Raw genomic sequence first — 20,962 nt, 5'->3', positions numbered from 1 at the left:
TGGTTGTCCATTGATCAATACAGAATACCAATTGTTGGCAACCAACTCCCAAATGTGTCCAATGAATTTCTTAGCAAATCCCATTTTCCTCAGTACAGTAGTCAAAAAGCCCCATGACAAAGATATCATAGGCTTTTGTCATGTCCAACTTCATTACTACATTAGGCATAAACTGCTTGTTACTTCTTTTAGTTCTCATCCTCATATCTGTGATAATCTCCGGAGCCAATAGAATGTTCTCAACTATCCAAGTAGACATAGAAGTACACAAACAAATTCTTCGCTGGACAACTTTCTCTATCCATCCTCCCCCAAACAGAACTACCAGGATTTGTATGTTTTATAATATCAAAGATAGTCACACGATCTTGCAAACTTTAAATTCCAATCACCCATAGACTCTCTTAGAATCTGCATCTTTGCTCTTTAGCAAATTGTCCTACCAAAGATAAAGTCCTAACTTATCCCTGCACATGTCTTGTATTTCCCAAATTCTCAAACATGGCTACTTAATTATATCATCCTTGAATCTAGCAGCAAACCATTTAGTGCACATTTTGTTCTTGCTAGAAGTTTTACACTTATGTACAAGATGGTAGCTCTTAATCACAAAGTCACCAGAATCTTTATATATTGCAGCACAACACACCCACTTGCACTGTTTGTTACCCTTACATTTAGCCCTTACTTTACCAAATTTGACAGTAGCTTAACTTAAGAGTAACTTTGTATTCTATCAAGCATAATCACTAATGCTTTCCTAAATACTTTTTCATTTTCAAAACCATACCAAGTTCAAAATACCAACTACACAAATGGATCATACTCCGACCTTTCAGGCTCTTTCCTTCTTCTGCCGGTAGATCAACACCCTTATAAAAGCATCGATCTAACTCATCATCACTGTCATCACTACCACAATCTGAACTGTCAATATAATCCTCATCTCCACCTAATCTACCCACATATCTAGCAAACTTATTTCTACCAATATCTTCAAAGCCTCTATCAATACCAGCTTCACCTAGTGGTATTTTCTATGTGTTCGTTTTCTTCTTCTTCTAGGATTGGGGTTCCTTTTACTCCTCTTTTTAGCTCTAAGGTTTCTCAATTCTTCATCAACATCTGAATCATCAAGATCCGAAACATCTGATTCAGAACTACTAGTAACATCTAATTCATCCCCATTTTTTGCAACCCTATTCAGAACTGTTTCACCATCATTCAGATCTATTTCAGCCCTATTCAGATCTGTTTAACCCCCATTCAAATTTGTTTCACCCTCATTTGGATCCGTTTCACCCACATTTGGAATTAGAACTGTTTCAGCCTCATCTGGAAGATTTTCATCGCATTTATACCCCCCCCCCCCCCCCCCCAAACCCATATGTGTTGCCCTAGTTTCATCAATGCCATATGAGTCATTAATACAGTCATCATCCCCTGTCCCTACCAACAAACCAATTGGTTGTGCTAACTCCTCCACCTCATCAATGCCATGGACCACAAACACATCAAACTCATCACCATGCTTTAAGTCATTCACAACTCTTAGTAATTGTCTATCAGAAGTAAGATGAATAAATTCACTTTCATCAACCTTTTTGCAGTAGAATCCAAGGACATTTATGTACCCAAGGTCTTTAGTGTATGCTTCCAACTCAACAAGACTAAAATGGTCTTTATCGATTGCAACACCAAAGACCTTTAATTCCCCTTTGTATGTGGGACCTAGTACAGGGTCTTCCACAAGTTTACCCCCATGGTGAAAACAAGTAAGAATATATTCGTCCATTATATTCCCCAACACCCCACAATAGACAAGCAATAAGGAAATACCCAAAAAAACCCTAACTTTAATACCGAAATCCCCAAAAAATACCCTAGTTACCAAATAAAGTGATATCAACCTCTTTCGTACCAAAAAGACCCTAAGTTAAACACAATATCATACACAAACACGAGAAAAATTCAGTAGCACCTTCAATTTCTCCAATGTTGCAAACGAAGTTGAAACGATGAAGTTCAAATGGTCGATTTCAAGACTAAAACTTGCAATTAAATGAAAATAATATATTATGAGTGATTATTAACTAAGAATTAAGTGAAAATCGAGACGATATTGAACGAAATCGATGAGAATTTTACCTAGGCTTTCAGTACCAAATCGCCTAATCGTTTGCACTTGAAGTGTCTATATGGAAATAGGTAATTTGAGTCCTAATTTGGTCTTTAATTGATTTGCCCGCGTGTACAATGATGTGGCCAATTAAAATAAGTTGGCACAATTTAATTGAGTTGGCACAATTTAAATGAACTGGCACAATTTAATTGGCCACTTAATCGGAGACGACTGAGTGCATGCTCTTGGGATTTTAAAAAATTGGTGCAAAAAGTGTCTAAGTGGAATGCGGCGGCCCACCTGAAGTGTCTAAATGGAACAAGGGGCACTTTAGGTGCTCAAGTGAAAGAAGTAGACTACCACAAGTGTCTGTCGATGGGTTTGACCTATAATCATGTATAAACACATGAAACAAACTCAAATTGTAGTGTATGCATAATGTATCAACTGTTCTGCATAGCTATATATAAGGTTCTCAACTTCTTTGTAACTTTACGTATACATCCTTATAAACTATTATATATTACATATATATTGCATATACATTCTTATTCACTATAATAATGTATAGATTTGTATAACAATGTGTAAACATTCTCATCATCGTCGCCAATCTTAGGGGACTTTCTTGAACCCCTGGTTCTTCTTGAGCTTTGGGTCTGGAAATTGGGGATTCTGCAATGGACTTAAAATCTTAATTGTACATGAAGCACCCAAAGAGGAATATGGAGAAAATCACCGTGAATATTGATAGGTTATTGTTCTTCCGCTCATCGTTGTGCCTCAACACACCACCAATAACAACAGTATTTTTACGTTTTTGCCCGACAAGTTAACAATTTTGCCGTCTCTGCTTCTTCCATGATGCAACATAAACAACCCCAGCATCAACTATATCAGCAACAACAAAACCCTTGATTTGCTTTTGCTATTGGGTCTTCACTTGGTGCTTACTTACAGAGATCGAAGAGGAAGAAGCACAGAGATTGAAGAAGAAATCGGAGATCCTTGTGTGAAAATATTGACTTGGAAGAAGAAAGCGAGAGAAGTCGAGAACTATTTTGATTTCTGAGCGACCGTTAATTGGAAACTATTTGTCTTAATTACAGCTCATATAGCCAATTTGGGCCAAACCCGGTAAAGTAGGTATAGTTGGGCCAGAATTGACAAACTAGATGCCCATACTCAGTTTAATTTTTCCTTTTTTCAAAAAAAATAGTTGGGTTAATGGGTTGGATTGTGAATGAATTCGAGTCTATTTACATGTTGACCAATAAAATAATGCCACATATTTAACTAAAAAATTCATATATTTCATATCAACTTCTGTTAAAAAGAGGAACAATTTATGCTTTTTTTCATTTTTTTTTATATTACATAGGGGTAGGGGAAGAGGATTACAAGGTGGGGAATAACCCTCACCAACAAGGTGAAAGTTCAGGTAGCCAACCAACTAAGCTTCCAAGATCTCCCGAATAATTTTACTCTTAGATTAACCCGTTTGGCCATAAGAATTATTACCCGTTTGGCCATAAGAATTATTCATTTTTTTCGGAAATATTTTTTTCACTTTTTTCACTCTATGGTGTTTGGCCATAAAAATTCCAAATAGTTGTATTTGAAATTTGGAAAACAACCAAAACCTTGTTTTTCACTTTTTTCATTTTTTTTTTAGATTTTTACTTTTGTTTTTCTGTTTTCAATTTTTATCCCAAAAGTTTTTATGTTGCTCAATTTTTACCCTAAAAGTTTATACAACTTTTTTGCATTGTTAGAGACAACTTATGTTGCTCTCCACTCCAACAAATATTAAACATCATGTGCTAAAAAGCCTTTAAAAGAAAAGAAGCATGTGAGAATTTTGCAACAAAGTAATATTTAGAGATGCTCTATTTTATGTGTACACCAAAGAACCTTCCCCAAGTCTTTTGATGGAAAGAAACGATCCATCTTGAGCACTCCAGAAGCTGATCTCGAGTATAATTGTTATATTCTCGGACTGATTATGTTTATTAATTGATTTGGTTGGTTTTGCTAGTTATTAGAAATTGAGGGGTACAAATCATATTTCATATTTTGTAGAAAAAGTACATTTCAACAACCAAGTATTATTTGGTAAAAACCATGGCTAAACACAACTCCAACTCGAACTTCAAAAATTCCAAGAAAAGTGATTTTTTTTTTATTTTTTTTTAAAAATTTCTATGGCCAGACGCCTACTTAATGTTAAGGTCATTTTTGATCGGTGAAATGATGTCATTTTGAGCAATTTCTAATACATTAACGTCATTTTATTAACCCCCCCCCCCCGCCCCCGCCACCCCCTTTTTTTTTTAAATTATTTTATTTTTAAAAAAGGTCCAGTAGCATAAAGACTTCCAATCTTCCTCTTTCGTCTCAAATCTCTGTTCCCCTTGAAGCTATGGAACGGAGCTTCCTTCTTTCTGGAGCAAAGGTAAATCTTTAATCCCTTTTCTACACTGTTTGGACCTTCAATATCTTGAATTCTCTGAAATGAGCTCAATATCTAGAAGAAAACTACCACTTCGCACTATCACTAGAACAAACAAGGGAAAAACATTCTTGGACCCATTTGTTGAACATCCTCAAAAAGTATATACTTGTCTTCCTAGGCCTATAAATCAGAGACCCTTTTCGACGAAAAAATTCCCAGATTATGAAATGCCTTCAATAACATGGGGAATAATGCAAGAGAATAAGGAAAAACTGGTGTCTAAGGTCATAATTTGTGACTATTTAAAGAGTATTGGTATAATCCCTGATGAGTTAGAACACCTAGAATTGCCATCCACACTTGAAATCATGCGTGAACGTGTTGAATTTCTTCAGAAACTTGGCTTAACTATTGACGATATTAATGAGTACCCTTTGATGCTTGGATATAGTGTTAGGAAAAATGTAATTCCTGTTTTAGCTTACTTAGAAAGAATTGGGATTGAAAGATCAAGACTTGGTGAATTTGTTAAAGTTTATCCACAGTGTCTTCATGCTAGTGTTGTAATTGAGCTTGTTCCGGTTGTGAAGTTTTTACGAGGGCTTGATGTGGACAAAGATGATATTGGGGGTGTTTTAATGAAATATCCGGAGTTGTTAGGGTTTAAGCTCGAGGGAACAATGAGTACTTCAGTAGCTTATTTGGTTAGTACAGGGGTTAATCCGAGGGATATAGGGCCAATAGTAACACAATATCCATATTTATTAGGAATGAGAGTTGGGACAATGATTAAACCGTTTGTGGAGTATTTGGTTTCGTTGGGTGTGCCAAAGAAAGTTGTAGCGAGGATGCTTGAGAGACGGGCGTATATACTTGGATATGATCTTGAAGAGACGGTGAAACTGAATGTAAATTGCTTGCTTATTTTTGGAATTAGTAGGGAAGCTTTGCCTTGTGTTATTGCACAGTATCCACAAATTCTTGGCTTGCCTTTGAAAGCTAAGCTGTCATCACAACAATATTTCTTTAACTTGAAACTCAAGATCGATCCTGATGGTTTTGCTCGTGTTATTGAGAGGATGCCGCAAATTGTTAGCCTCCACCAACATGTGATATTGAAACCTGTCGAGTTCCTTCTTGGGCGGGGTTTTTCAGTTGAAGATGTGGCTAAGATGATCATAAAATGTCCTCAGTTAGTTGCTTTACAAGTTGGCCTCATGAAAAATAGCTATTACTTTTTTAAGAGTGATATGGGCAGGCCAATGAAAGAACTTGTGGACTTTCCAGACTACTTCACTTATAGTTTGGAATCAAGAATCAAGCCAAGGTATGAGAGGTTGCGAAGCAAGTTGATCAAATGTTCTTTGGCTTGGTTTCTTAACTGCAGCGACCAAAGATTTGAAGAGAGATTGTATGGTGATTATATAGAACTTGAAAGTTCTGGTCCATCATTTTGTATGGGTGGGAAGTTAGAGATGTCAGGCAGTGATATTGTATCAGAAGAAGAGATGGAGAGTGATGATGAAACACTTTATAGACACACTGTCTCTCTGTAAGAACTTTGTAAGTGAATAGGGCATAAATTAGAATATCTTTCTGTATTAGTTGAATTCTTCAAATATTTTCTCTTATTTCACAGCCCTTCTAACTTATATATATTGTATGCAGTTTTTTTTCCTTAGCTTTCTATTGCTATCAATTTTTTCCAATGGAGTAGAGTGTAACTGCATGGGTTTGCTTCTTTCTCACATTCAGTTGTTAGACCGTCTTTACAAGAGTACGATGTAGGAAGATAAAAGTCCTAACTTATCATTTACTTTTCATATTGGCTTTTCGTATTGGTGGATTTCTCTGGCTCTCGTACAAAATCATGATCTTTCAAGGCACTAAATCGACTATGCTCTTTGGTCTTTGTTTCAGGTGTAAAATCAGTTGAAGTGTATATTTTTTGTTTCACTTTTGGTGTGAAGAAGCATTAGTACAAGATGTAGATTCCTTAATACATCTCATTGGGACCCTGTAAATGCTTACAAGACTTAGTTATTTGCTCCTTTTTGGAAGTCTTGTACCATACTTTTGGAATTCTTAGCACAGTCGTTGTGCTGAGATTTTCCTTTTTATTTTAATAAAATCTGTTACCATTTCATCAAAAAAAAAAGAAAAAAAAAGGGTTTTAAAGTCAATTGACAGATTGCAGTTTATGGTGTTTGCTTACTGTCCTAGTTTTTTAACCTGAATTGAGATATTTTCTGACTCCATGCAAGGAAACTTCTCTTATCTTTTAAACATTTTAGATTTTCATCTTCATACATTGTACTCTTATAAATATTGGTGATTTTTCTGTCCCATAATCTTTTTTGAGATTCTGTCCCATATATAGAATTATGATCTTTCAAAACTAGTAAGTAGCCTATACTCTTTGGTCTCTGTTTCAGATTTAAAGTCGTTGAAGAATCATAGTTTGTGAATAGAGTCAATGGAATATACTCTTCGGTCTCCAACAGGGTACTGTGTCAATTGAAGGCAAAATTGTTATCAAATATGTCGTCGTAATGTTAAAACATGCTCTAGTTTAGAAATCTGCAAATCGATAGAAACTACCTCGGCTTTGGGTCTACCAGCTGCTGAGAGCAATTCTAATTACTTCGAGCAGTTCCGTGTAAATTGTACTTTGCAGATGATGTTTTCTGCCATTGACTTATAGCTTCACCTTTTGATGATATGCCATTTCTACAATGCTAACTTGCCTCATGCGTCTATTTCCGTTGTATTAGGCTTGTCAATAGGAAGGAGTAATTCCTCTTTACTTTAGTGGACTGTATAGGGCCCAAGATGCCCCACTCTTAGGGCTTTGGTCTTGTAAAGAGATCCAACATGTGATGTGTGGGTTAGGCGCACTTCACGGGTTCAAACCCTGACCCAGAGAAGAGCGTGATATTTAATTGAAGAAGGATAGAAGGCCGGGCTCATTCTCCACCGATTTTGAACCGTGGCCACTGATCCTCTTGAATTTCTAGGTCATCGCCGGAAACCACTAGAAGGTCGGAAATTCTTCAGTATCTTGCATTGCTCATGTTTGATAGATCTACGTAGTAATTACAAGCAAGTTGAGCTATGCTGTGCAGTCTTCTTTTGATGTTTCGTGCTCCATGTCCTAATAGAACCCTCTTTCAAGAACTTTTTTTTTTTTTTTTTTTTTTTTTGAAGAAAGGCCACTAAGCAGATTGCTTGGGGGCTATTTTATTAATTTCTTAACAAATAAAGCAAATAGTTAGAATCCTTACAAAAGAACATGATGTAAACAAATTGAACTAGAATCTATTAAGAACTGTATAACCAAGCTAACGCTTAATTTCATTAAAATGGTCTTGTAATTAGTGTGTTTCTGCTGTAAGCTTGTGCCTGCTGTTATGTCTCTTCTGGAATGATGTATTTTCCTGCTTTGATGTTGTGCTTCTATTCCTGTCTGTTCTGGAGATGTTGACTTCTTCTCCTTTGAATTTGTTTCCGGTAGATTGATCTGGTTTCCTTAGCAACTTTGCTGTTCTAGTTACTTTCTCTTTCTTCAGTACCTGATATATACCTCTGTGCTGCCACTGCTTGTGTATTGTTTGGTTTCTGAATCTGTGCTTCCTTTTGCTTGTTCTCCTTGTGTTTTCATCTTCTGGTATTTTGCATCCCAGAATTCCTTCGCGCTATTCTGTATTCTCCATATGACTGTCCTTTTTTCTGTTGTTCCATCTATTATCAGCTACTTATGATCCTTGTATCCTATGTTGTATAACTAAGGTTACTTGTCCAATAGATTGAGCATCCTGAGATACTGATACCATACTTTGAACAAATAACATTGAGATCAACATGGCTATGACACCTGCAAAAAGAACACTATGTTAGTGAATAAGCAGATCTTCATTCTCTCCTTCCTATGAATTTGAGAATGTTGATCTTCTATTTGCTTCAGTCTCCTTTTCCTCTTCCCATGTTTCCTCTCCTTCTCCTTTCTTGTCGCCTTTTCCTCTTCCCATATTTCCTCTCCTTCTCCTTTCTTTCTCTTCTACTTGAAATCATTCAGATGCAAAGTTCTGAAACTTAGTGAAATAGAATTGAGCATGCCAAAAGCTGAATTATTCGCTACCTATTTTGGTCTTTATTATCTAATAAATTTGTTAATGGTCGCAAGTTTTTCTTTTAATGCTACATACAGCAGCAGATCTGGAAAGATCGATTTTGCAAAGTGAGGTTGATGGCTTTGCAGTTATGTTATTCCTTTCTAACTTTTACAATGGAGGTTAGGCGTTTTTTTAACAATGAACAAGAAAACTGTGCAGGGAGAAGTGCCTTCTCTAAGCTGTGCATGTTATCTTACAGGCCATGCTTGTTTGAAGCAGTACGCCAGCTGCGGCCATGTTTTTTGAGGAAAAAATGATCAAATATAAAGTTTCAATATTTTGCTTTGTATCTGCAAGCCTGTGATTTCCTTTCAACAGATATCATTAGCGTACAGCTTTTGATTTTTGGCAGGATATTTTGTCATCCAATTCTCTAAGTGTTAACACATTGGAGCAATAAGTAGTATTCTCAACCGATGGTATTATGCATGTATTGTCAATGTTTTTGTGATAGCCCCAATTAACTTGGAAGCCTAAGTCTTGTACGGTCAAAATGCTTCATTAGTTCTGCATATTTACATTAGTAAGAATCCACCTCACCTGCCCCGGCTGGCAATAAATAAGGCCACTGATTTGATCGTAGCAAGTTTCAGGTGAGCATTAGCAGTTTGTAATTGTCATCTGTGCTTTATTTCTGCTGTAGCTTCCGTTCTTTTATTCCTAAAAGGTTTAGATATGCGCACTGTAAAATGGAACATTTTCTGAATTGACATTTAGCAGGGGTAAAAGACTTGATCGAAGGCCGCATGAACGGTCAAATTTCAGTTGGTATTGGGAAGGTATGAATGGCGATGGCCTTCTCATGGTTAACATTGTGAATTCTTTATGGTTTCACTTGAAGGGCAAGCCAGAGATTACTAGTCAATGTGCACATGATCCTCTTACTAATTTGAATGTGTACAAATTTTCTAGAGCAAGAATTGTGGAGGCAAATTCAGGAGAAAAAATATTTTTCATTATAATTTTTTCTCCTATTTCCTATCAACTCCCAACTAAGAAGGTTGGCCGTTGCTTTCACCGCAATAATTTCCATATTTAGAGAGATTAGTTCTCTCGTTGTTTTTGCTATTTTGCCCGTGCACTTGTAGTTGATGAGACTTCTTACTCTGCCCAAACAGTTATCTTTAGGCCTGCAATGAGGCAAATACATCAAGGGGCTTCAAGGCTGCGAAGACGGATAGGAAGGGGGGAAAAGGAAAGTAAACAAATTTCACTCGCTCATAATCTAGAAGAAAATAATGAAGAAAAATAGATATTTCTAGCTTGGCAACAATCTGCTTCACCCCCAACCACCCCCTCCCCCCCCACACCCCCCGGCAAAAGGAATGAATGTTCCTGCTTTTGGTGTAAGACTTAGAACACCAAGAAGGAAAAGCATACAAAAGAGCTTGACACAACATATGAAATTTATAATGAATAGGACAAAGCAACCAGCACTGTTATTCTTTTTTATTTGGAGGTGGGGTTTTTATGGGGGTGTGGATGGGGTATTGTTATAGGTTAAAAAGAGGCTCTTTGTAACGATACGAAGAGCTCCGGTGAGCTCATTGACAGAGAAATTAGAGAAAGATAGGGAGAAAGAGAAAGAGATAGAGAGAAAAAGATATTTTTCATTCAACATATCTCATAGCTATGATTTAGAGAGAGTTTTATATGTTAACACATTCTAGAACTTTCAAAGGACTTAAATGAAAACTAGTCTAAATTAAGGACTAAACTGTAAAAATAACAATTCCTAACTTCTCAACAGAGTTGTGCTACTTCTTTTTCTTGTTGCACCTCATTTCAGACAATCCATGCCCCTTAAAACAACCTTGTCCAAGGTTGACAATATGAACTTCGAAATGGATAAGGCCAGTGACACTTTGCTGCAATGTTCCAGCAATCCTTCTTGACAATTATGGAATGCTTCATAGCTAGAAACCTCAAAAGGCTATGCAAGAGTGTTGAAACTTTTCTTGAGAAGGAACCAGTTTCCTTATCAACTGCTTCAGGCCTTTGTTCAATAATTAGCTCTAAGTTGTAGCTAAGTTTTGCATTACGGTAAGTTATCACTGGTGCAAATGCTTCGTAACTAGCTTTAGCACATGCAGTTTCACCTTCCAATAAGCAAGCTTGAGTTGCACTTCCAGATTTCAACTTTAAGGAGGACCCACTAAAGGAATAAATTAACAAGGGCAAGGCCAACATCATTTTCCTCCCAATAATCACAAGCTTAACTATCATTCGGACAATGCAAAAGGAATAACACTTCAGCAACTCAGCCACATGGATAGAGCCTGTTAGCCTTCAACACTGCACCAGAGAACTTAGCAGTGAGATTCTTGATCACAGTAGTAATACTCATTTCAACAATATCTACATTAGAGATTTCTGCTTCGACATCTAGCATTTCGAGTGACTCCGGATTCCTCCTCCCTTTTGCTTTTGAACATTCAAACGGCAGGTATGTGATGCCAACCATACACACAAGCAACTCTCAAAGTGAAGCTGGTGTCTCTCCAATAGTTTCCTTTAGCATAAACGAGTATGCATCCAGGAGGAATCCTTGAGATCCTACTGCAGCTCTAAATGGCTCAACTTCATCATGTGCCAAATGTTCCCAGTTCTCCCCATCACTTTCCATTTTAGATGATCCATTAGGAACTACATAGACTACCTTTTCTACTATCAGCTGCATGACCTCAAGTATAGCTAATTTGTGAGTAATACAAAGCACCAAGAAAGGACTCTTATCACTCATAATTCTTTAACAAACAGAAGTGACAGCTTCCAGTTGTCCGTTGGGTTTAAGGGAAAAGATGAACTTCAATAGATTAATTGCCATAAGTGCAGATTTTGCACTTTCACAAAGATCAGATGTATCCTTGAGAAATGAGACCAATGTTTCGCGATAGGGTCTGTGCAATTTCAAAGTAAGTATTGTTCCAATTTTATCACACCAATGTTTGGGAGCCAAATGATGCATCGTGAATTCTCTTGCCACAATAGACATCATTTTTGTTGCAAGCAAGTCTAGAAGATGTTTTATCTGTGCAATTGGGGGACCTATTACCATCAGTGATACTCTTTCCTCCAGTAAATCGACACTCACGCACCAAATAACTGACTTTAGAATAAGAGATATAGGGAAAATGAAGGAATTTCACCATAGGTAATTGATTAAGAGATATGAATGCAGAGGAAGTAACATTCTTGTTTGATACAGTGGAGCAACCTGGTAAGAAAAAGACCTGAAAGTACACTTGCACTCCACAGGATAAAGCAACAAGACTGTGTGCAATTGGGGGACCTATTACCATCAGTGATACTCTTTCCTCCAGTAAATCGACACTCACGCACCAAATAACTGACTTTAGAATAAGAGATACAGGGAAAATGAAGGAATTTCACCATAGGTAATTGATTAAGAGATATGAATGCAGAGGAAGTAACATTCTTGTTTGATACAGTGGAGCAACCTGGTAAGAAAAAGACCTGAAAATACACTTGCACTCCACAGGATAAAGCAACAAGACTGTAATCAGTTACTGCATACTTAGAAACATCGAGACCATTAAGTAAGGGGCAATTATCTGGATTTGCCTCCACACTTGCATCTGCAACCTTCCTGCACCCCTCGAGATTTAGCAATTCCAACGTTTCATCGTGTATCCTAACCAATGAAAGCACCATTTGATCTATCAAGTTCGGGCAGTCACCATGTATCATCTTCATAAGTTCTGCTCTATAGATCATAGCTAACAAGGGCGAAAGAAATTCACACATAGGGAGCAAGGAAGTAAAAGTTTCTTCTACGCCATCCGTCTCTTACTTATCTACTTTCAATTTCAAAACGGAAAAGGGCCAAAATTACCCCTGAACTTTGGAAAATAGTTCATTCATACCCTTCGTTATACTTTAGAGTCAATTATACCCTTACCGTTATACTATGGGGTCAATTATACCCTTATGTCTAACAGCTGTCACGTGGCATCATCCCAGCCCTTCAAAATTATTTTCCCCTCAAATAATTTTTTACCCACTAAAATAACCCAACCCGACCCGATTTTTTTTTTCCAGCCAAGGGGTAATGGGTTGGGTCCGTATCAGTTTGGCTGGAAAAAAAAATCGGGTCGGGTTGGGTTATTTTAGTGGGTAAAAAATTATTTGAGGGGAAAATAATTTTGAAGGGTTGGGATGATGCCACGTGGCAGCTGTTAGACATAAGGGTATAATTGACCCCATAGTATAACGGTAAGGGTATAATTGGCCCTAAAGTATAACGAAGGGTATGGATGAACTATTTCCCAAAGTTCAGGGGTAATTTTGGCCCTTTTCTGATTTCAAAATCTCTCCTTTAGCGGCACGAACAGATAAATAACGTGTGAATAATATAGATGTTTCTTGCCCAGTGTCCAGCAAAATATATCCATAGCCAAGCTGTGCCAATTCATTGCTCAATAATTCAAATGACCAATGCGAAACTTTTAGTTGCTGAACTCTAGCAATATAAGTGACAACCCAATACACACAAGCAACTAGCAGTATTGTAGTATATTGACTCTTTTTACCAGAGTACACCTCTTTAACAGTAGGTATAATTTCAGTTTCCACCATCTCTTTTATTGCAAAACCAATAACTTCTGTTGTCCTCGTCGCAACTGCTTCTATTTCCTTCCAGTTCTCAACCAAAATTATAATCCTACAAACCATATATCTGCTCAGAATTTTATCGAACAATTTGCAAACCAACCAAATCCCCCCAAATTTGAGGTTTGTACTATTCATCACTGAATTTTCCCAACACACCTCGTATGTAAAACCCATTTTCAAAGCAAGAGAGTGAAATGAATGCCCGGATGGATAACCAGAATACATCACACACTCTTCTAGCACACAAGAAAAAGCATGATCCTCATTGTAACTAGAAAATGCAAGAAATGTACCGTGTATTTCAATTTCAGCACCTAGTACAGCTATATTATATGCAAGTTCAGCACCTATTACAGTTGTATTATATGCAAATTCAGCACTCAGTACTACTACAGTATTTGGCAAAACATTTATATTCTCAAGAGAACATTTATGGAACACATGGCGTACAATGTTTTCTGAAAGTTCATCATCTTCAAGTTCCGGGGGCTCATCTTCTTTACTATCATCCTATTGCAAATTAGTGACATTGATTCCATACATTAGAAGAATTTGGTCAAGCATTTCATAGTCGTTAACGGACTTTTCGTTAGCTTCTATGACATCGTTTTCTAATGGTGTTCCATCATCAAAATCAGGGCACATAGGTCCCAGTGAATCCATCAAGGAGGGAACATTAAGTTCACTGGTGTAATTAACAGTGATGGCAGAAATTACCATGTTCTCCAATTGTTCTGTGAAGTTGAGCAAGTTGTTCTTATCGACCACCTGGACTCCATAGTTTTATGAAGCTTTAGCATCTTCAACTTTGATTTCAATTGGTGCTTCTCTACCCAACAATGACTGCTTTTCATTTGGAATTTCAGCGTTGTCCTTCTCAGGAGTTTTATCGAACACCTGATCCACACTTTGAAGCACAACATTTGTACCTTGAATCTTCATTTTTCTTTGGTCCTCTATTTCTCCAGATTTGACCATATGTAAGAGTGGCTGACTTGATTCTTCTAACTCATCGATTTTGGCGTAACCAACGTCATCTGAAGCATGTCCATCATTCAAAACATTTCCTTCAAAGAAGAGCTCTTCATTTCTTTGAAGACTTTTATCAAACACTGGTCTTCATCATTTTCTAAATTGGTTTCGTGGTATCTTCAACTTCTAGTTGAGAGTGCTCATTCCAAGCAGCTAGTTTACAGTCTAGAATGCTCTTGGGAGCAATAGACTTTGTATCATAGTCACCCACATAATCAATCTTGAGGAAACTTTCAGCAAATACCATGTCTGCATTTTTGGAGTTTTCTACATCTACACCTTCAATTTCCATAGTTACATCTTGGACCCAGTTCTCCAATATCTTAGCGCTTGAGTCAGACTCAACCACTACAAATGAGGGTTGGTCGATTTTCTCTAGTTCGTCAACTCCTTGAGAATTTGAAAAATGATCTTCAGCAATATTAACTTTGTTGCTCGTTTGCTGCTTCTCTTTGGATTGCGTTGGCACTGCTATCATCTTGTCTAGTATGCGACGTTGTTCTCTCAACAGTCTGAGAGCCTCAGAAAGATAGTCTGAGGTAGATGCTGCTCGAAAGGAACCATCACTGAACTCAACGAAACTAATGACGCCATTTGAATAGTGATAGGCATATGGATATGGCTCATTATATCTAAACCCAAAATCAGTCGTGGCAGTAGAATCCATGCCGAGAATCTCGGCTCTGATACCATTTGTAACGATACGAAGGGCTCCTGTAAGCTCATTAAGAGAGAAATTAGAGAAAGAATAGAAGAAGAGGAGAGAGAGAGAGAGAAGAGGTAGAGAAAAAAGATATATTTCATTCAACACATCCCATAACTATGATTTACAAAGGGTTTTATGTGTTAATACATTCCAGAACTTTCAAAGCACTTAAAATGAAAACTAGTCTAAACTGTAAAAATAACAATTCCTAACTTCTCAACAGAATTGTGCTACTTCTTTTGCTTGTTGCACCTCATTTCATGACACTCTTTAGGCTACATCCCATCTAGAAGGATTAAACTCCTTTGGTCATTGTAGATTTCAGGATCCAAGTGAACAGAAGACCTAAACCATACACAAAACATCCATCCTCTGGGGATAGTACAACCTGGGAAAAAAGGGAGTTGCTCTGTTAGCCATAATATGGTTTTAACTGAATCAAAATGTAAGAAGAACGAGATTGTAACTCACTATTAGTAACGACATCGGTCTTTGCTTCACAGAAGACTACAAAGGAGAAGGTAACAACATGAATGGTTTCATCGATCCCCTTCAAGGTTAAAGAGTATCAAGTGAAATTTTGTAGGTTCATCGAATTGGCTGGAGAAAACAGAACTGTGTATATTGTTGATAAGAAACAAAAAGTTACCTTTGACAGGTAGTCCATTTGCCTAATTTCTTTTAGTTTCGACCCTTATGGTCAGTTGGCCTATTTCTCAGAATTTCCTGATTTTGCTCTCTCTATTTTCAAATCAAAACATGTTTTTGAGAAATAACAAATTTTAACGTGACCTTTTAGTGATTTTCTGAAATGAGAAATCTTGGCTACCTTAGCTATTTTAAAGACCTTGTGGTGTTTCTGCAGAAAGACAGTAGCCCACATTGTAATGTGGTCAGAAGATTCATGGCCAGCATTACGGTACATTACTAGAAGATCAATGACTTCCTATCATTCAATTCTCTGCCGTTCTCATCTTCAACTTCCAACAGAATATCAGTCACGTCTTTCTTCTCTGTAGGCTCATTTTGGTTCCTTCTCTCCCTTCTCTAATCCACAATTGTTTGGAAGATGGCAACAAGCTTCATACGCGCCTGAAAAGATAAGGACATTTTCGTGTTTGTCCAGAAAAGTAAACTATATGTCAAAGGAATAAACGATAGGATAAGAGGTACTAGGAACATTACCTTAAGTGCTTTATGATGAGCAAATCCTGGAAGATTGATAGCCAGAGCTCTTACACCATACTTTAGAGTTGTGTATTCTCTCTCCAAAGCCTCCATGACTTGTTCACTTTCAGAGCTTAGAAAAATGTGTATTATCCGGAATGTTAGTTTTCTCAGTTTTGTGAAGAACTCTATATGACCCATGGATGCCCATTTCTCCACTGTCGACTTTAACATTTTCCTCAATGTATTTTATGTACATCGATAATGCCTCGTGCCCTTTCACAGGTGCTGCTGTGAGTTTCCTTAAACGTTTATGCTCCTCGAATGAAAATACCAATAAATGATTTTTTTCCCACTTAGTTTCATTGTGGAAGTTGGCCAGCCAAGCTTAAAGGCTTCATCATCTGTTAAAACCCTCCTGCAAGCTTCTGTAGTTGCAACAATAATACTTGGACTACCAAACATCAATGCCTTGTATAGTCCTTTTTGTCCGAATCTGCAAAATACAGTACTACGGTATAATTTAAGGGTAGGAAAGTTATTAAGATTTGACATGACATATAACATGACCTAAACAAGAACCAAAACCATGTAAACATATTTATATTTTGTAAAGGAAATGGCTCCATGTGTTCTTGTTCATTATTTGGGAGTATTGCCGGAGGTGGAAGAAAATCAATACATTTGTATCTCGTTTATCTTGACGTAGGTACGTATATGGCCTAGAATGCATTCTAGGAAAGCGGATTATCATTTTGAGTTTGTGGAGCTCTCTTTCACATAATTGATTTGTTGGTCATAAATTTGGAGAGTTTGCTTCCCTGCAGAAGCTAAGATCTTTGGGAACAAATATTGGATTGAGAAGAAAATGTGTCAAACAATTTTCTCTATTGCACTCTAGTCACTACTGTTCTACTTAATTGGAGTTCTCATTTTTGGGTGATGTTCCTTTGGCCAAGCTCAAGAAAATTGAGCAATAAGTAGGTTCTATATGTCTATTTAGGAACTTAATTCTTTAGGCATCCATTCTGCCTCAACTTTAGAAATTGGACAAGATAAGAAGTGAATCTGTTACTGATAAGAAACGACCACCTAGTCCATTAAGTCAACTCGACATACTTATTTATTTATTCATTTTATCTTCATTTTTTATTGTGAGTTCCATCATTCCTCTCGCTTTACCGTTGAACCTAGATACAAATAATAATGAATATATATATATATATATATATATATGAGGCTGGTGTGTAAGTAAGGCTTGGTACCCAGGTCATTCAACAGAAAGAAATTTTTAAGTATCTTGGGTCTATTATCCAAGGAAATGGAGAGATTGTGATGATGTCACATATCGTATTGGGACGGGGTGAATGAAGTGGAGGCTCGCATCCTGAGTCTTGTGTGACAAGAAGGTGCCACCAAATTTAAAGACAATTTTTATAGAGTGGTGGTTAGACCAATGATGTTGTATAGGGTGGAGTGTTGGCCAATCAAGAACACTTATGTTCAGAAGATAAAAGTTGCGGAAATAAGGAAGTTGTGATGGATGTGTGGGCATACTAGGAGAGATATAGAGGATTAGAAATGAAGATATTCGGGACAAGGTGGGAGTGGCCTCGGTAGATGATAAGATGTGGGAAGCGAGACTGAGATGATTCAGACATGTGCAAAGTAGATGCACGATGCCCCAGTGAGGAGGTGTGAGAGGGTGGATATGGATGGGTTTAGGAGAGGTAGAGGTAGACCGAAGAAGTATTAGGGAGAGGTGATTAGACGGGACATGACGAAGGTCTAGCTTATCGAGGACATGACCTTCTTAAGATATGGAGGACACATATTAGGGTAGAAGGGTAGTTGTGCATTATCCTACTTTTTCGTGGAGGACACTTTGTGGGATTTCACTGGTTATGGTATTGTTGTGTGTGTGTATATATACTAGTGTCGTTTGACCCGTGCCCAAGCTACATTAAAATTTAAATTTGCAATTTATTTTTTGTTTTTTTAACCTACTATTGCTTTTTGTGTTGTTTTTGTATCATCATATCAATTGTAAAGGTAGTTTGGCAATTTTTCAATGTTTCTAAGATATTTAATTATATAAAAAAAATTGTAAGTTGAAAAACAAAATATTTTTAGAGTATATTTAGACTTCTTTTTATTTTCAAACAAATTAATGCATGCATCAAGGCTTTTCTCCCTTTTATTTTACTAAATTTTTTGAGATTAAATCTTTACTGATCCAAATTGAGTTTTACCTTACGTTAGATTTCAACTTAATTTTTTTCATTAAACTTATATTGGCTAACCCATATTTTGGAAGAAAAAAATAATTACGATATTCAAGTAATACAAAAAATCTTTAATGCTACAAATTGTTGTATAATGACATCAATGAAGTTAACTTATAAATAAAGATAACATGTAAAATTAAATAATTAAAAATCTCGATACGGCGAAATACTTTAAGACACAAATATTGACCTTAATACATGTATTGATTAAGACACAAATAATTGAAATAATTAACTTATATTGTATTTAAAAAATTGAAAAAAGTAATTAAAGAAATATTGTAGCTCTCCAAATAATAATAATAATGATGATGATGATGATGATGATGATGATGATGGGTTAGACCTTAAGCTTTTTTTCAATTTTTTTAAGACACAAATAAAAATAAATTTTAATGACTAATTAAGCATGTATTAAGGTATATAACTTTTTTACTTGTTCATAATAAATTTTATAGAAAAAAATAATTTGAAACAAGTTTAATTATCATTACCCCATACAAGAACGACAATAAACTTTTGGATCAATTTTAAATTTGGTTGAATTAATAATCTTTTGTGGTATCACTATCACTTTTCCACATCATCCCTCCTTCTAGAATTTAATTAGCCCACATAATTATTCAAATTTACCAAAATGGGTGAGAGCTTACAAGGTAATTAAACCTTCAGTTAGGGGTAAAATGAATAAAAAAATTCCCGTGAGGACTACAAAATTTTAAGATCCTCCCTTATATATAGTAGTAAAGTAATATTCTCTATATTGAAAAGAAAAAAAAGTTTCGGGGAATACATATCTGAATCATTGGAAGTAATCCGCTTCTCTTACCTTAAGGTGAGTTTTGGTTCAAATATGATTATTCTCCACTAATGTTCATCTTGTTAAAGTTGGGTAAACAAATATCATTGTGTGCAAGGCCAAGAAAACTGCAAAAGATCGCGAAAAAGCGTCATGCCTCAAATTAATAGAAGGTTGATGACTGATAACAGCCAAATATGCGGAAGCAATTGAAAATAACAAGATAATGAAGAACGAGTAGGGAGAAAGAGACAACAAGAAATTAGAAGGAAGAAAGAACAATTTTATAATTAAAATAGCAATTAATCATAGAATGAATCCAAGGAAAAGAAATAACTCATACAAAAAATTCATACATGAATGAATCCAAGAGAGGTTCCTAAAGAGATACATGGGAAAAATCTTAAACACTCACCAAGGAGTAAAACCCTTAATCATCCAAAAGCTAGAATCCAACTCTAACAATGGCTAACATATTTTGAGTAATGTTTTCTTTCATTTTCAACTGAGGCTTTTCAAACTTTATATTAACAATCAATAACCAACAAATTTCATATCTAAAAACACAAGGAAATTGTAGATTCGATTTTTTTTCTTCTTTTGAAGCTTCAAATTCTTCGATGTTTCTTCAAATTTCCAATATTAAATTTGAATTTAGATGTCCAATAGAGTTCCGATTTAACAAACAACTTGGGATTCAACTACAAATCACAAAATTCCACCTAGATCTGAAGTCACAATGAAGAAAATTTTCTAGTTTTTTTTTTTTTTTTTTTTTGATTTTCTTATAGAGATAAAAAAAACTAGACAATGATTATAGGAATAATCATTAGCCAACCTCTAATGCCAAATGATAACAACTAAATTAACAAGTGCAAGGAACTGAAAATAGAAAGCCAAGCAAAGTTACAAGACACAAATATTGACGAAGTATTAACAACAATTAGGATTAGAATCCTAGTTACCCCTAATACATTCAATAAATGCACCTAAATTATTAGAATCCTCAAGAGGAAAGTTACCTCTTGCAGATCCTAGGGCAAAGTTCAAAGACAACAAAGAAATCACATTTAAGCTCACAAATATTCATCAACATAATCTAGTCGAAATAAGCTAGGTCGTGAAATATTTATACTAGGACTAACTAATACATTAAATTTCCAAAATACCCTTTAAGTAGGCCTAAATATTTAATATGTCCACCAAGCCTCCATCCTTCAAATCTTGATCTCCCTTCTATTGTATGATATTGTAATATTTGGTAGGTGTCTTCAAAGGGCTCTTCAAGGTATCTATCATCTAAGTGTCTTCCAAGATCTTGAAGTTCCTTTGCTTGACTCCTCGTGAAGGATCTTGAAGTAATTCCTGTATGGTCGTTATCATCCTTTCCTTGAGAAAAAATTCGACCTCAAATTTGAATGTTCATCCTGATTCTATTGATAGCTCTACAATCAATGCACATCCTCCATGCACCATCTTGCTTTGGTACCAAGTTATGGGTACCGCACAAGGGCTAAGACTCTCTCTAACCAAGCCTTTCTCAAGTAATTCATCGACTTGCTTTTGCAACTCTTTTGTAGCATCAA

The 20,962-nt window shown here is 36.2% G+C and overlaps 1 protein-coding gene and 1 pseudogene across 1 annotated transcript; one reads left to right on the top strand and one right to left on the bottom strand.

Moving 5' to 3' along the window:
- The first annotated feature begins 4,503 nt into the window (after window positions 1-4,503).
- LOC132053630 (transcription termination factor MTERF4, chloroplastic-like) lies at window positions 4,504-8,880 on the top strand. The gene has a single exon (XM_059445719.1). The coding sequence runs from the start codon at window positions 4,637-4,639 to the stop codon at window positions 6,131-6,133; it is 1,497 nt and encodes a 498-aa protein (XP_059301702.1). The 5' UTR covers window positions 4,504-4,636; the 3' UTR covers window positions 6,134-8,880.
- Window positions 8,881-15,349: 6,469 nt separating this feature from the next.
- LOC132053631 (ent-kaurenoic acid oxidase 1-like) lies at window positions 15,350-17,456 on the bottom strand (annotated as a pseudogene).
- Window positions 17,457-20,962: the final 3,506 nt, after the last annotated feature.

The sequence above is a fragment of the Lycium ferocissimum genome, chromosome 4 (genome assembly GCF_029784015.1).
Source record: "Lycium ferocissimum isolate CSIRO_LF1 chromosome 4, AGI_CSIRO_Lferr_CH_V1, whole genome shotgun sequence".
Classification (NCBI taxonomy): domain Eukaryota; kingdom Viridiplantae; phylum Streptophyta; class Magnoliopsida; order Solanales; family Solanaceae; genus Lycium; species Lycium ferocissimum.
Note: the sequence above shows the minus strand (reverse complement) of the source record. Positions and strands in the feature narration are given on the sequence as shown.